The sequence below is a fragment of the Alexandromys fortis genome, unplaced genomic scaffold, assembly GCF_014885135.2.
Source record: "Alexandromys fortis isolate MF-2015 unplaced genomic scaffold, M_Fortis_MF-2015_v1.1 scaffold_34, whole genome shotgun sequence".
NCBI lineage: Eukaryota > Metazoa > Chordata > Mammalia > Rodentia > Cricetidae > Alexandromys > Alexandromys fortis.
In genome coordinates, this window is record NW_026067933.1 from 8,923,161 (window position 1) to 8,937,592 (window position 14,432).

Below are 14,432 nucleotides of genomic sequence, written 5' to 3' on the forward strand. Positions count from 1 at the left end.
AAAAAAAAAAAAAAAACCAAAAAAAAAAAAAAACAAAAAAACAAAAAAAAAACAAACCTTTCTCAGAAAAAAAAAAGTAGACAGTGTTGATGAGGATTCCACCTAAGGTTGTCCCCTGGCCTGCATGTGCATGCACAGGTACACTCATCAATCGATGAATACCTATACACACACATGCATGAACATACCCACTCATATCAATAAAGCAACACAACGATAAACAAAGGCAGGAATGCATGTAAAAAGGAAAGGTGCTCACAGTTTGAGGTAACAGGTCATCATGGCCAGGAAGGCATGGCAATGGGAAGTTGAGACAGCTGGTCACATTACATGGAGAGTCAGGATGAAGAGAGCGATATGGACTGAGGCTCATCTCTCTGTTTCTCCTCTTTATTGTGCCAGGGACCTCAGCCTACAGGATCATTCCCACAATTTGGTTGCCTCTTCCCACCTCAATTAACCTAATCCAGAGAATCTGTCTTAGAGGTTTGTTTACATAGTAATTATAAATCCTGTCAAACTGACAACCAAGATTAACCAGTCGAGAAGGATGACCTGAGAAGTGACCTCCAGCTCATGAGGATGACTTGTGCCATGCTGTTATAGTTTTCTCCTACTGCACTTCGGCAAATGTCTAGTAGTGATGTGGGGGTTGGTGCATTCCTGCCCAATACTATTAGCATTTTAAGACACAGTGGTGCATTAATAGCTCACACTACTGTTTTCTCACCTGGATTGTATCAAAGTGTTCACTCTCTAATCCAGAGACGATATAACTGAGACCTTTATGTGACAATTAGAGACCCAAGTGCATTATATAGGCCATGGAAAGTCCATTTAGCCACAGTCCATTTGGGTCTACATCTGCTGCTTCCTTGTGCCTATGTCACAGGATGTAGTTTCTTCTCAAAACCCGAAGTTTTAAGACTCCACAGGGCGGTCATATGAGACTAAGTCAGCTGTTTGCTTCTATTACTCTGTCACCAGGGTTTTTTTTTTTTTTAACAAGAACCAAGACTGGTATTTGCTTTAATATTACCCAAGGCTAATGAAGAGGAACTACATTAATGAGAAATAGAGAATAGAGAAATGAAAGATATCAATTGTCCCGAATGGCTGTGTGTGTGTGTGTGTGTTGATGTGTGTGTGCGTGTGGGGTAAGCTCCTCTGTGAATTTAATGTAATTAATGCAGAACTATGTCCTGAGGAAAGTTTTGCTTTCAGGATATTTTCTTAATTTATTCTGTCTCTATATGAAATCCCCTATGCAGTAACAGAGCCAATTTTCCAAGTAGAAATTATTGATGGTCATGATAGAATAGAGATATTAGATCTGTGATCTAAACTGGACATTTTGGCCAATGCTATTTTTCTTTTCCAAATGAATCCAGTGAATGAACAACTCAAAAGTGGCCATAACAAAGTTAGATGTGGACCATTTCTAAATCCACCATTTTTTGTAATCCATTAGCCAAAGTATTCATTCGATGGTAACATCTTCAAAGAGAAAGGTCTAATTCTGTAATTAACATGGCCCCTTTCCCTCTTTCTCTTCACAACAGCTTAAAATTTGAAAAGTAAATGGTTCCTAGTGGATCAAACACTCAGGATCACTTGGGAGAAGGGAATGTGAAATGGAAGCTGTGGTATTTCAAATGCAGGCACATTGCAGAAAAGCTCACAGTCTCTCTTAGTCCTTGGGGTACAACAGAAACTGTGACTGCACAACTCAGCCTGCACAAGGAGCTCACTTTCATGCAGCCCCTGTAAGCTTCAGCTTGCAAAGCTCTCCGTTGTGTTTCCCATTCTCTGGCTTATTAGCTGGGCGACTTGGGCCAAGGTACTTAGAGTCTTTGAGTTTCTATCTTCTAAGTTTTAAAACAGTCACCAAATATCGTCAGACAGAGAGGTAATCTGTATAGAATGCCTATATGGTGGCTGTGGTGGTATACACCTGTATTGACGTCATTCCATAGGATGATTGGCAGTCATAGGAGGATCTCAAGTTCAAAGCCAGGCTTGGCCACATGACAAGATCTTCTTCTTTAAAACTAAGAGCCACTCCTGGCATTATAATTGTGACATTGCTTTTCTAACACTCTAATATTTATCATGTTAGATAGGAAATCCTTACACTTTGTTTTTAAAAACACATACGCTCTTACATAGAACTCAATGGTTAATAAGAGCCCCTAGCACCAGAACTATTTGTATTCATTTGTTAAAGGGAATGATGCCTTTGGTAAAACCAACAGTGCACACATTTAAAAATCCTTCACAAAGGGATTTTCCTTTGAGGACATGGTCTGCAAAGTTTCTTACAACTAGACTCTTCATTGCTACTAGAAATGGATTCATGAGGACAGAAGTCTGATATGCTCTGCTTTTGCAGATTATTGTCTTTGAACTCTGCACCACTGATATTTTTATAGTAATATGTAGATGAATTAATCTATAACTTTTTTAAATAGATTCAAACAATATAGATGCATGTGGGAAAGAAGTTAACTTGATCTTTGGAAAAAGTTTTAAAGTAAATGATAGCTAAAAAATTTACTCATTTTTTTCAAAATTTTCTGAGTTGGTTAATAAATATATCATAAAATATGTTTTACTTTTTTACCATAAAAGTGTGTCCATAGTTTGATTGCTCATAATTTTATCCCTCTGAAGTCCTGAGGGCAGTTCTTTAGATGGCCACAAGCTCCTTTCTAGAACACACTTTGATTACAGCAGCAAGTGGTTTTGAATTGTCCTTTGGGACAATGACTTGTCTTTGGAACTGGGCCCAGCCTGTTGCTAGTGATGATACATATTGTATTTTAAGGAGGACACTTTTCTATTGGGTCAATTTTAACTGAAATTTGGGAAAATGACTTCATAACTTATGGGATTTGGAAACACCCATGTTCTTACCCTTGCCGATCTTGTGTAACCAAGGGGAATTTTGTTGCAACACTGAAATCCAACAGTCAGTGAGTGCTTTGCAAAGTCATATGTTCCAAATTGCATGATGTGGACGATCTGATCGATGCATTTGTAAGCTTATGTTGTATGAACTTCATAAACCTGCATTAGCACCTGCCAGCTGCCTCCTTCTGTACACATAATACTTCTAAATCTCCAAGGTTCTCATGAATAAGCCAGGCTTGGCAGTGTGTCTCGTGCATCAACTCGAAGACCAGAAAGGGAGGTGGATTCCTGAACATATTCCAGCAATCCTATCCAAATTGATCAGCTCGAGATTCAATAAGAGACCCTGTCTCCAAAAATAAAGGTGAACGATCAAGCAAAGAAGCAGACATCTACAAATGGCTTCCACAATGTCCATGCACACATGTGCATTGGCAATCACACACATATGTGCATAAACTCAATGAACAAACAGTAATGCACCATGCAAACACACACTGAGAGAGAAAGAGAGAGAGAATAGAAAACATAATTTAAATCATTTTTGTCCATTGCTTCAAATCTTCTAATTGCTTTCTACCTTACAATAGAGTTCATGGTTTATGTAGAACTTGGCTCATTCTTTTTTACCCATCCTCATCTCTGATAGCCATACGTGGTAGGAGTCTAAATTCTTTAATATTGTTCTTTAAATACAAGAACACTCTTGCCTCCTGGCCTTTGCCCGTGCTGTCACCATTTAAGCTTGGGCAGCTATCCAAGTGTCTACATTGCTTTCACATCTTGATTTAATTTTCAGATTCAACCTTCTTCCCACTTCCTTCCACACAAACCTTTGCTGAGTACTGCTTCTGTCTATTATAACAGAGAATGTATTTACTTTTTTCACTGACTGCCTTTCCAGTGCTTAGATGATAAAAGGGGATTAAATGAATTACAAAGAATTTAACACTTTACGAGCAGTGTACTTGATAATGCACATGTTCTCAGTTGTTCTGTGAAGCAGAGCTACTGGTGGAGATTTGAAAGAGCTGTTGGCATAGGCTTTGTAAATCACCTATACTAAATAGATGGTTCTCATTGTAATATAAAATCTTTTACTTGGCGATATGGAATTTAGAGAAGAATAGAATATGTTTCCATCCTTGAGTAATGGTGACACACTCAACTTTGTTACGTAGTTCAGAGAAAGTATTTTTTTATTCTGCACTTGGGGAACTAAGCTTAGAGTGCTTTAATGGCTTGTTCACTGCGACTTGGAAGTAGTCAATGACAGGTCTTATCTCTGCTGATGACTAGCTGGCATTTCTTCAGATAAGCAAATGCCCAGCAGTGTGTATTTTGTGTTCTGTATGCTGCTGCTCCCCACTGGAGAGAGAAGACAGCCATGCATCAAGGAGAGCAAGCGAACAGCAAATACTGGGTTTTTATCAAAGGACACATTACTTTGGAGAGGGGAACAATTGCAGTCCTATACCTTGAGTCTGTCAGAATTGGCATTGACTCTAGATCTCAGTAGTTTCGATTAATGGTTTACTTTTTGATCGATGTTGTAAGTCCAACACAGCTTGTGGGGTGTGGGTTTTTCATCAGTCACCCAGGGCCTTGGTGAATGAAAACTCCTTTAGGACATCAGCACTGGTGATCACCAAGGGTTCATCACAGGAGGGCTATGAAGTCAGGTGCTGTCAAGGAAATGGCTCAAGCCCTTCTACTTTACTGACCAAAACTCATTCCATGATTATTTGGCCAACAGCTAAATTAGAAATGTTGTATAATTGAATATCAGTGAAAATGGTAATATTTGTAATGATCCATAGATCCACTCCTTAACAAACATAAAAATAGTCAATAACATGTCTAGTTTCCTTCCTTCCTTCCTTCCTTCCTTCCTTCCTTCCTTCCTTCCTTCTCTTCTTTCCTTCCTTCCTTCTTCTCTGCCCCCACTTCCTTTTTTTGCCTTCTCCCTTCTTCCCACTTTCCTCGTCTCCATTTTATCCTTCTTATTCCCTCCCTTTGCCTCTTCTCCAGTTAGGGAGAGAATTCACCTGTCTTAATGACCTTTTGTGGGGAAACGTGTCCGTCATTTGGTTTCCTTGGTTGACTTCGACATAATGGGTCAGCCAAATCTACAGGATTCCGATCCAAGTGAGGGTGACTGCTAGCTCTCACCTAATAGTGGTGATGTTGTACCCTCACTACACATTGAAACTTGTGCTTGTCACTCTGCTTTTACGTTTATTACCTCTAACTTTTGTTTGTATATTTATGATGTAAATAAAACAATAGTTTATAAAAGAAGATAGAAATCAATGGGCTGGATTTTTTTCTTTTTGCAATTGCAAAACAACATTTAAAACATGGTTTGTTAAATGTCACTCATTCTCACTAGTTGTGAATATAAGAAATGAATGCAATACTGAAAAGAGGAACTAAGTTGTGGTTTATACAGCTTGACTTTATTTAGAAGAACAAGTAAACAGAAGGAGTGTGCAAAGGGCAGATGGAAAACTTGACTCTCGCAGATAATAGCTCTGAGTCATAAACAAAGGTAATTTTTCTCTGGAATTATTAGCTATAAAGTATAAAATTACTCATATTTATGACTATGTGCTTACCTTATGTTTAAATATTTAAATGCTAGTAACTTGTAACTTACACTTATTCTATAAGTTAAGGATTTGCTGATGATGCTTTTGAGACTCTTGCTTGTTCATTACTGGGTACTGTTTTCTTGTAATGCTGCAGTGATGTCTTTGGTAGATGGACAAGGAAACGGTAACATGATTAACTGAAGCTTCTAAGCTTTTTCTGCATATGCAGAAACAGTAACAAATTTTGTACAGAATTGGAAAGAGTATCTTTTTGTAAAATTTATATTTTCTTCTTCTTCTTCTTCTTCTTCTTCTTCTTCTTCTTCTTCTTCTTCTTCTTCTTCTTCTTCTTCTTCTTCTTCTTCTTCTTCTTCTTCTTCTTCTTCTTCTTCTTCTTCTTCTTCTTCTTCTTCTTCTTCTTCTTCTTCTTCTTCTTCCTATAGTTGTGTTACTGTCTGGGGATTTTGATCAGGTTTATTTTCTCTGCCATTTGAAAATTAAAAGGCAGGAAAATCATGGCCATGGCAGGTAGTGGTGAAGAAGTCTTAAAGACAGCAGAGAGGAGCAGACAGAATCAGTGGTTACAGAAACATTTTTATTATGACTGAGGCACACACATACAGCAGGCACCCAGAGAGAAAGACCCTCAACAAAGCACAGGGGGACTGGCAAAATCAAAACCCAACTTCTCCTTGAGGGTGGGATTTTGTAATGTCTCCCTCCTCTAATCTAGACACTGATTGCCCCATAACTGTTATATGACGTGTCCTGATTCAACCTTAAACTTCTTGAGCCAGTCTATCCATAAGTGCCCTACTGGCAGGAGAAAAAGGCTACAAGTCCTTTGTTTTAACTTCCCGGATTTTTGTCCCAGGTCAGGAGGGTGAGGGAAAAGGCAGTCATCTTGGTAGTTCCCCATTTCATTATCTAATTATGGTCTTTCTCTTTGTCTACATATTAGGGAACCTACCTAACTCTTAGTCCCTCAGTTGTATCTAGTATTATGTTTTATACTATTGTAGTACTATACTCTCAAAAGAAAGGGGAAAAACTAACTTTTTAACTGGTATTAGTACTTTAAGTAGGGAGAGCACAGCAAAAAATAATAAAGTAGTTTTGTGTCTCAGAACTTAAACTTTCCTTATTCGCATATCACTAAGATTTCTATCAGCATATTTTTCAGCTTCGTAGAGGCTATGTTAAATATTTTTAGAAAGTAGTAAATTGTTTTATGAGTATAGTTAGAATGTGTACTTATTAAAATTGTTAGGTATATTTAGTTGTTACAATCATGTGAAGTCAATAGGGAAAGGAAAGTATACATAATATTGTTGGACAGCTAAGAAATTTGGCTTGTATAATTTAGATATTGCTTTTTCGGTTGTTTTTATTGAGTTATATATTTTTCTTCACTTCCATCCTTTCCTCTTCCCTTTTACTTGCTTCCATGACCCATACTCCCAATTTACTCAGGAGATCTTATCTTTTTCTACTTCCCATGTATATTAGATTCATATATGTCTCTTAGGGTCCTCTTTGTTGTCTAGGTTCTCTGGAATTGTGAATTATAGGCTGGTTTTTCTTTGCTTTATATCTAGATGCCACTTATGAGTGAGTACATATGATATTTGTCTTTCTGGGTCTGGGTTACCTCACTCAATGTGATGTTTTCTAGCTCCATCCATTTGTCTGAAAAACTCAAGATGTCTTATTTTTTTTCTGTTGTGTAGTACTTTATTGTATAAATGTACCACATTTCCCTTATCCATTCATTGGTCGAGGGACATTTAGGTTGCTTCCAGGTTCTGGTTATGACAACTAATGCTGCAATGAACTTAGTTGAGCACATGTCCTTGTGGTATGATGAACATCCTTTGGGTATATACCCAAAAGTGGTATTGCTGGGTCTTGAGGAAGGTTGTTTCCTAATTTTCTGAGAAATTGGCATACTGATATCCAAAGCAGTTTGTATTCCCACCAGCAATGGAGGAGTGTTCCCTTTATCCCACATCCTCTCCAGCATAAGTTGTCATCAATGTTTTTTATTTTGGACATTCTTACTGGTGTAAGATGGAATCTCAGAGTTGTTTTGATTAGCATTTCTCTGATGACTAAGGATGTTGAGCATTTCTTTATGTGTCTTTCAGCCATTTTAAAGTAATCTGTTGAGAGTTGTCTGTTTAGGTCTGTACTCCTTTTTTTTTTTTATTGGATTATTTGTTCTTTTGATGACCAATTTCTTGAGTTCTTTGTATATTTTGGAGATCAGTGCCCTGTCTAATGTGAGGTTGTTGAAAATCTTTTACCATTTTATAGGCTGCCATTTTGTCTTGTTGACCATGTCCTTTGCTTTACAGAAGATTCTCATTTTCAGGAGGTCTCATTTATTAATTTTTGTTTATTATTAATTTATTGATTATAATTATTGTATCTCTCAGTGTCTTTGCTACTGAGGTTATATTTAGGAAGTGGTCTCCTGTGCCAATGAACACATTGGTACTTTCGATAGTTCTTATGCAAAGAGTTCTTTTAAAGAGTTTCAGTTGCAGCCGGGCGGTGGTGGCGCACACCTTTAATCCCAGCACTTGGGAGGCAGAGGCAGGTGGATCTCTGTGAGTTCGAGGCGGCCTGGTCTACAAGAGCTAGTTCCAGGACAGGAACCAAAAAGCTACGGAGAAACCCTGTCTCGAAAATTCAAAAAAAAAAAAAGAGTTTCAGTTGCTATTTCTCATTAAAAGTAAGAAAAAGCTAAAGAAATGATCATAAAGCTACTCCATAGTTTATAAAATGGGATAGAAATATTTTTGTTGTAATATACCAAAGATGCACAGGTGATGTGTAGAAGATTGGATTTTAGGATTTTTTTTATATTAATTTCCTTATAACCCTTACCTCTTCATAGGCTTTACCTCTTCATAGCCCTTACCTCTTCATAGGCTTTATTTTATATTTGTAGTCAAATTTGTGAATTTTAAGTGCCATTCCACTGACCAATGTTATTTCTTAGAAGATCATTAGAGGACATACACAGCAAAAATTAGCTGTGAATGTGAGCCACAAAGTGTATTAGACAAACTCAAATGTGGAAAAGAGAGAAGTGCGCATGTGAAAACAGGGTCCTGGGAGGCTGTCATCATTGAAAGGGGTGGATAATGGGTTTGGAATATGCTCTGAGTCTCCTAACTTACAAAGAATATGCTTTAAACACTTTTGGAAGCAATCTCTAAGATATGAGTTCACATGTTGACAAAAAATCTTCTGGTGAGATTAGCACATTGCTTCTCAATTTAGACTAGAAATTATAGTTATTTATTTATTTTTAAAAATATAACTAGCTTCTCTTCTGGAAAGTACCTCATGATTACTTCTCCCAAGTGACCAATGATCCATGTAACACCAAATGTCACACTGACCAGTGTCCACACATAGAGTCTCACCATTAAGTTAGAATCTGCTTGAAAGTGCTACACAGACAAAGTGTCATATTTTTTTCTGAGAGTTGTATGACAAAACTTCTGGGGAGATGAAGGACACTCTTCTCTTTATCTCATAGGGAACCCATGGCAGACCATACTTTTATGGATACCACCAAAGTACAAGTTAGTGAGCTGATGAGTCTATTGGGATTGTTTACAGGAATATGGGTGAGGGATCACTTACAGGAGGAGAAACAACTCAAAATCAGCCACATCACCAAAGCCCACTCCAACATGAGTGACAGCTCACAAAGCCAGGAATCTGGAGCACACTGCACAGCCTGCGGGCAGCTCCGGAGGGTGGAGAGCATCCTTTCTGGGTACTTCTGTTGCTCTCAACCACTTCCCCACAGCTCAGCTGGTTTCTGCCTCTGATCTCAGAGTCTTTGCAGCTTTAGCTTTCTTCGTTCAGAGGTTTCTGTGCAGCTGGGATCTGCTTATTTGAGCAGAGGAGGGGGCTACTGAAGCTGGTCAGTTTCAAGGAGTTCTTGGAGGGTTTTTTTTTTAATTTTTAAAATTTATATTCATTCATTTATTCATTTGTAAGTGGAGACTGCTCGTTCATTTCCTGGCCACCCAGACCTGAAATAATCACACAGAAAACATATTATTTGCAATAGTGTTCGGCCAATGGTTTGAGCATATTTCTAGTTAGCTCTTACAACTAAAATTAACCCATTTCTATTAATCTGTGTATTGCCACATGGTTGTGGTCTACTGGTAAGGTTCCATCCTGCATCTGACATCTGTCTCCTGAGGTGGCTATATGGCATCTCATTGACTCTGCCTACTCTCTCCTCTGTCTGCTTGGAAATCCTGCCTTGCCCTACTCTGTGCTGCAATAGGCCAATGCAGCTTCTTTATTAACCAAGGTATTCACAGCATACAGAAGGGAATCCCATATCATTCATTCATTTATTTTGGCTCTTTACCTCCTCACTTAAAGAGAGCTCCTTAGTAGGAGAGAAGGTTTGTGAGTTGAGAGTAGACAGTTACACAACACTGAGGAGAAAGTGTTGGGAACTTTATTTGTTCATCATGAGACTATCATCAGTTACGTGGTACATCCACATCTTTGGGGTTGTTCTTTACTGGGAATGTGCACATTCAGGCAAACACAAGGGGGCACTGTTGAAGTTGTATCGTTCATTCCACAGAACTGCCTCTCAAGAGCACTGCTGTTCCAGGTGCCAATGTTAGAAAGACATGTCTCTTTCTTTTCCCAACAGATCACAAATGTGATGGCTTGAAGGAAAAATGTCCTCTACAGGCTGCAGTATTTGAACATTTGGTTCTCAGTTGACAATACTGTTTGGGGCATTTAGAAAGTGCCTGCTGGCTAGAGGAAGTACTTAACCGGGGTCGGTTTTGAGGTTATATAGCTCCTACTTGCAGCTCATTCTCTCTGCCTATGATTAGGTTGAAGACAGAAATGCTCAGTTTCTTTGCCTGCTACTTGCTGTATGCTTCCTCATCATGATAGAACTGGGAGCTCCAGAACCATAAGCCAAAATAAACCCTTTCTTCCATAAATCACTTTTGGTCATGGTATTTATCATAGCAGCAGAAAAGGAACTAAGACAAAAAGATAATGAGTTTTCTTTACTGACCAGTTTTTGGGTGCTCAAATCTAGCAGTTTCAGTTTAATCCTGTGTTAGTATTTTCCTAATTTTACAAGTAAGGTCATTTTGGCTCAGAATAAAAGCACAAATTATATATGTCTACATGGATAGTAAATAAAGAAGCTAGACATTAAAAACAGTAGCTGATATGCAGTAGACAAAGAAGTCAAAGCCCTTAACAACACCTCTGTGCCTGTATTTGCAGCGCCATGGCCCCTACACATGAGCAAATAACTTTAAATGCCATTGCTATATCAGAACATAGTGAAAGGAGGCCATGGATGATTCAACATGAATATACCCTGGTTACATTTTTAAATGGAAGCATAGTTGGAGGAGTTGACAGGAGTCCAAATTTCCATAAGAGAGGTAAAGATAAACTGGAGAAACTTTGCATTTATTCCATTCAAGCTGAACTTAAACTCACTCATAACATAATATTGAAAACAATCTCCTCTAGTTGTGGAATGCCTTTTCCACGTTGTTATTCCACATTCATTGAGTGAATAGGCACACTTTAATTGTTGAATAAAATTCAATTTGTATTACTTGTGCTTGGTTACTTACTTATTCTGAGCATCTAGAATAGTGGCATCAGTCATGGGAAATAAGGAGAGGACAGGAAAAAGGGGAAGTCAAAAGACACAATAACAGAAGGTAAGAGCAAAACATAGTTGGGGGGAGGAAAGGAAAATAGTCATTTGCTGGTTATTCAATGCCAGCGTCAGAGGTCTTTCTCATACGTATGAGACCCAAAAAAGTGAAAGAAAGGCATTCCAGCAGAGAAGTCTTAGGGAAGATGAGAAGAGAAAGACAATTTGAACCTGAACATAATAGACTATAGGCAAGTTCATCTCAAGCCTGCTGGAATGTTAGTGTGATTCCTCGGGACAGAGCCGAGGTCATCAGCCTTGGCAGCTGGTGCCTTTACCATCAAAGCTATGATTCTCATCATGAAATATTATTTTAAAAGTTAAACTTCATGCAAAATCAACATTAGCAACAATAACAACAAAAAATCCAAAATTCAGTAATGATAATGTGATGAGCCATATTAAAACTTTGGGCAAAAGGAGCAAAAACCAAAACAGAAGCCAAAACAGACAAATAAACAAAGCCTTCAGCAACATTATTTTATGAAAAACATTATATTATGAGAAACAATAGAGAGCTTTATTATACCACTAGTGCAGATCTCAATAACAAAGAAGCTATACTGTACTAATAACGTAGAGAGATGGAAGCAGTTATTTCGTCAGTTGCTCTAAACTTTTGGGTGTTTTCATAGCCTTTCTTAAATGTGTGCCCCAGGTCTAGCAGATTGCTTTGGAGTGTGTCTAAATGAGCTTTTCAAACCCCTGGATATTGATATCTTTTCTGGGACTGCAAAGATATAACAATTGGCAAGGAGCAAGAGAATCATAGTTAGAAGCAAGGATGGAAGCATTTCTGACTTAGTCTTAGGAGGAAATTTGCATGGGCAGATTTGTGCTTGCACAGTGTCAAGTAAGAAGCACAACATGGAAATAAATCAGTGGTGGAGTAGGTAGGAGCTGTCTTTCATTAAATAGCCCTTTGATAACTTCCAAAAATACTATGGTGAACTATCATGTGAGCACAGTCTTCCATCTCTTTCTTTCTTTCTTTCTTTCTTTCTTTCTTTCTTTCTTTCTTTCTTTCTTTTTTTTCTTTCTCTCTCTTTCTTTCTTTTTTTTTTAACAATTACTTACTTTTTATTGGAACATATATGTTGTGACTGTGATTTTTGTTTGTTTGTTTTAGTTTTTCGAGACAGTTTCTCTGTGTAGCCCTGACTGTCTTGGAACTTGCTCTGTAGACCAGGCTAGCCTCAAGCTCAGAGATTTACCCAACTCTGCCTCCCAATTGCTGGAACTAAAGGTGTGTACCACCACTGCCTGGCTGTGGTGACTGTGACTTTTAAACAAAGGGAAAATTCTAAACAAAGGAGACAGTTTGTTTAGACTCAAAAATATATATATATTTAGAGAGAGAGAGAGATCATATATAGCTTTTTGAAAATAATTATTTGAAAGGGAACAAAACACAATGCAGTTTGGGAATCACAGAAGAAGCTGCCCAACCCCATCCCCTCCATCCAGAGGGGTATTTACTTCGTGGTCCCAGCCAGAGAATAAAAAGATGAAGTATTTGGCAAAGGGCCTATAGAGTCAGAAGAAGCTCAGCTCGTCTTGTTGTTCTTTGTTGGTCTGGTAGGAAGACAAGATCAGGGGCTTGTTTTCATGAGGGAGGGCTTTGAATACTCTCAAGTGCACAAACATCAACCTGGAGGGAGAGAGGGGCCCAGGAGGGACGGGTGAGGTCCCAGCTCCAGGCTCAGCCCAGCCTTAGAAGAGCTGAGGCAGGACAGGCCGCCAGCAACTCGGCCAGTGGTAAGGCCTGTCTCTTCCTTCAAGGCCAGGAACCCCGGAACCCCAAATTCATCCTCTCAGAACCTGTGTGTGTCTAAAGGAGGATGTTGCAGAACTCTCTGCTATACTCTGAGACCATGTCCTCAGTCCTTCCCAGGTCACCTCAGTGCCCACCTTGATAAAGAAGTTAATGCCAGCCACCGCCTGCCGCCTGAAGGATATGGCTTTAAAGACGGAGAACTTCTGATTTTCTTTCTCTTCAAGCTGGGATTTCATCTCGTCGGCGATCTTCTGCGTCTTGGCTGTGGCCAGCTGCGTGGCGGACGGCGCGCCATACATCATCTTGGCTGCAGTGGACCTGGCGACACAAACAGAGAAGCTAAGGACAGAGACAGCTAGGAGCTCAGCGCTGGGACCCTAGAAAAACCAGGCTAGGCTCCGCCCCCTGGTCGCCTGTCACGTGACAAGAGGCCTCTATTTCTTTCTTTCCTTCCTTCCTTCCTTCCTTCCTTCCTTCCTTCCTTCCTTCCTTCCTTCCTTCTTTCTTTCTTTCTTTCTTTCTTTCTTTTTCTTTGTTTTTGAACAGCTTAAGAAGGATTATCTGTAGATCTTTGGAAGTCTAGCAGAATTTTGCTGTGAATCCATCTGGCCCTGGACTTTTTTTTTCCTTTTGCTTTTTCTAGGAGGCTTTTAATTACTATTTTAATCTCTTCATTTCTTATGCTGGCATAGCTATTCAGGCTGTTGTGGAGCCCAGTCTCAGCATAACAACTCCCTTACCCAAGGCTCATGGAACTTCGCAGAAGAGAGGGTAAAAAGATTCTAAGAGCCAGAAGATCAGGGGATTTGCGGTGAGACTGGGCCAGAAGCTACACCCATAAATTCTCACCAGTGTGACTGCCCAGACAGAAACTGAACAAGGATATTAAAAATAGATATGTAAAAATGGAGAAAGGAAAACAAAGAAGAAAGTCCTTCAGAAAGAACTACAGGCACCTAAAGAATGCTGAGAGCAGGAGAAATAGTCTTCCCCAGAGAAAAGCACACCACTTGGTTAGTCAATACTAAATTAAATGGTCAGCCCTGAACACATGCAAATTAGTATCACCATACAGATCTGAGCAGGCTGCATTGCTGTGTTTGTAAATGTATATATGCATACACATATATGAATGTAGCAACAATTAATGAAAAAAGGAGACCATGAATTTGAAAGCAAGGAGTGTCACATGGGAGGGTTTGTAGTAAGAGAAGGGAGAAATGATGTAATCATGCTATAATTTCAAAAAAATAAAATAAAAAAAGAAATCATCCAGCAGTCAAATTATTTCTTGTAACTAATTCTCTTATGTTTTAAGAACTTACTATTGTCTACCACAATGCAGTTTCACTGAGGCATGTCTAGGTCTAATCTTTTTTATTATTGATTCATATTA

At 38.8% G+C, this 14,432-nt stretch overlaps 1 protein-coding gene across 1 annotated transcript; it reads right to left on the bottom strand.

Annotated features, from left to right (window-relative positions):
* Positions 1-12,795: 12,795 nt before the first annotated feature.
* On the bottom strand, positions 12,796-13,377 carry LOC126503985 (cystatin-B-like). Its single transcript, XM_050145959.1, has 2 exons — positions 13,158-13,377; positions 12,796-12,911 (listed from the first exon to the last, which is right to left on the bottom strand). Exons 1-2 carry the CDS (start codon positions 13,336-13,338, stop codon positions 12,796-12,798), a joined length of 297 nt encoding a protein of 98 aa, XP_050001916.1. The 5' UTR covers positions 13,339-13,377.
* Between the last annotated feature and the right edge of the window lie 1,055 nt (positions 13,378-14,432).